At 41.3% G+C, this 921-nt stretch overlaps 1 protein-coding gene across 1 annotated transcript; it reads right to left on the reverse strand.

Annotated features, from left to right (window-relative positions):
* Window positions 1-11: 11 nt before the first annotated feature.
* Window positions 12-638, reverse strand: LOC119646477 (protein PET117 homolog, mitochondrial). Its single transcript, XM_038046931.1, has 2 exons — window positions 478-638; window positions 12-418 (listed from the first exon to the last, which is right to left on the reverse strand). Exons 1-2 carry the CDS (start codon window positions 567-569, stop codon window positions 280-282), a joined length of 231 nt encoding a protein of 76 aa, XP_037902859.1. The 5' UTR covers window positions 570-638; the 3' UTR covers window positions 12-279.
* Between the last annotated feature and the right edge of the window lie 283 nt (window positions 639-921).

Consider the following 921-nt stretch of genomic DNA (forward strand, 5'->3'; position numbering starts at 1 on the left):
TACTTTGGGACTACTTTTAGTACTAATTATATTTAATACTAAATCCCTGAAATAATTCAAATTTTACCTAGATGATTAAACCTTATAAAATTGAGTGTAACGAGCATATACTGCTCCGTAAGCTGTATCGATTGGTGATATCCTATATAAATTACTATGAAACTAGGTCTAACTTCTGATTCAGGGAACAATTAATATCCGCAAATTTTCCATCGGGTAAAATCTTTTTAGATTGAAATACACATTTTGAAAACGTTTATACACTAACAAGTGAACTCTTTAAGTTTTTTGGCGTTCGATTAAATCTTTTTTTAGCTTCTTAGTCAAATCAATTTGCTGCTGCAGCATGTACGTATTTTCTAGCTTGCGCCGTTGTTGCCTTTCGATATCTTTGAGTACACCCTCGTGCAACTTCCGCCTGCAAAGTATCAAATAAGTCAGAAACTTGAATTATCTCGAACCGCATCTCCTACCTACCTATCGGCAGTCTGCTTATAGTGGACATAGCCTATAATGCCGGCTGACGCTATGCAGGACGAGATTAGGACCAACTTCGCAGTAGAGGACATATGTCTACTTATTCTATAAACTCCGTACTTGTCCAGGCTGCGCACACTCCTCTGTACTGTCAAGTCCGTACTCTAGTACTTATTACCACACTACATCTAAAGCCGGGTCCACACCGGCAGCTGCGCTGCTATGCGCGGCTCGTTGATTTAGCGACATCCACTGGATCGTATTCGTTAGTGCACGCGATTGCAAAATATTACGTGGATTGTCGTCTTAACTGACTGCTCAGCGCTGCGCAGCGCCGCCATTTCCTGTTCAGCGTGCGGGTCTGGACCCGGCTTAATAAGTAGTACCCACAATTAATGCACCAGGCTTGGAAATGTATTGGGGAAACTTATCCGTACATATGAT

The sequence above is a fragment of the Hermetia illucens genome, chromosome 1 (genome assembly GCF_905115235.1).
Source record: "Hermetia illucens chromosome 1, iHerIll2.2.curated.20191125, whole genome shotgun sequence".
Classification (NCBI taxonomy): Eukaryota; Metazoa; Arthropoda; class Insecta; order Diptera; family Stratiomyidae; genus Hermetia; species Hermetia illucens.

Coding starts and splice junctions, on each gene's coding strand:
- LOC119646477 (XM_038046931.1), bottom strand. CDS start 569: ATGTCCTCTACTGCGAAGTTGGTCCTAATCTCGTCCTGCATAGCGTCA. Junction 419..477: donor TATAAGCAGACTGCCGATAG/GTAGGTAGGAGA, acceptor GATACTTTGCAG/GCGGAAGTTGCACGAGGGTG.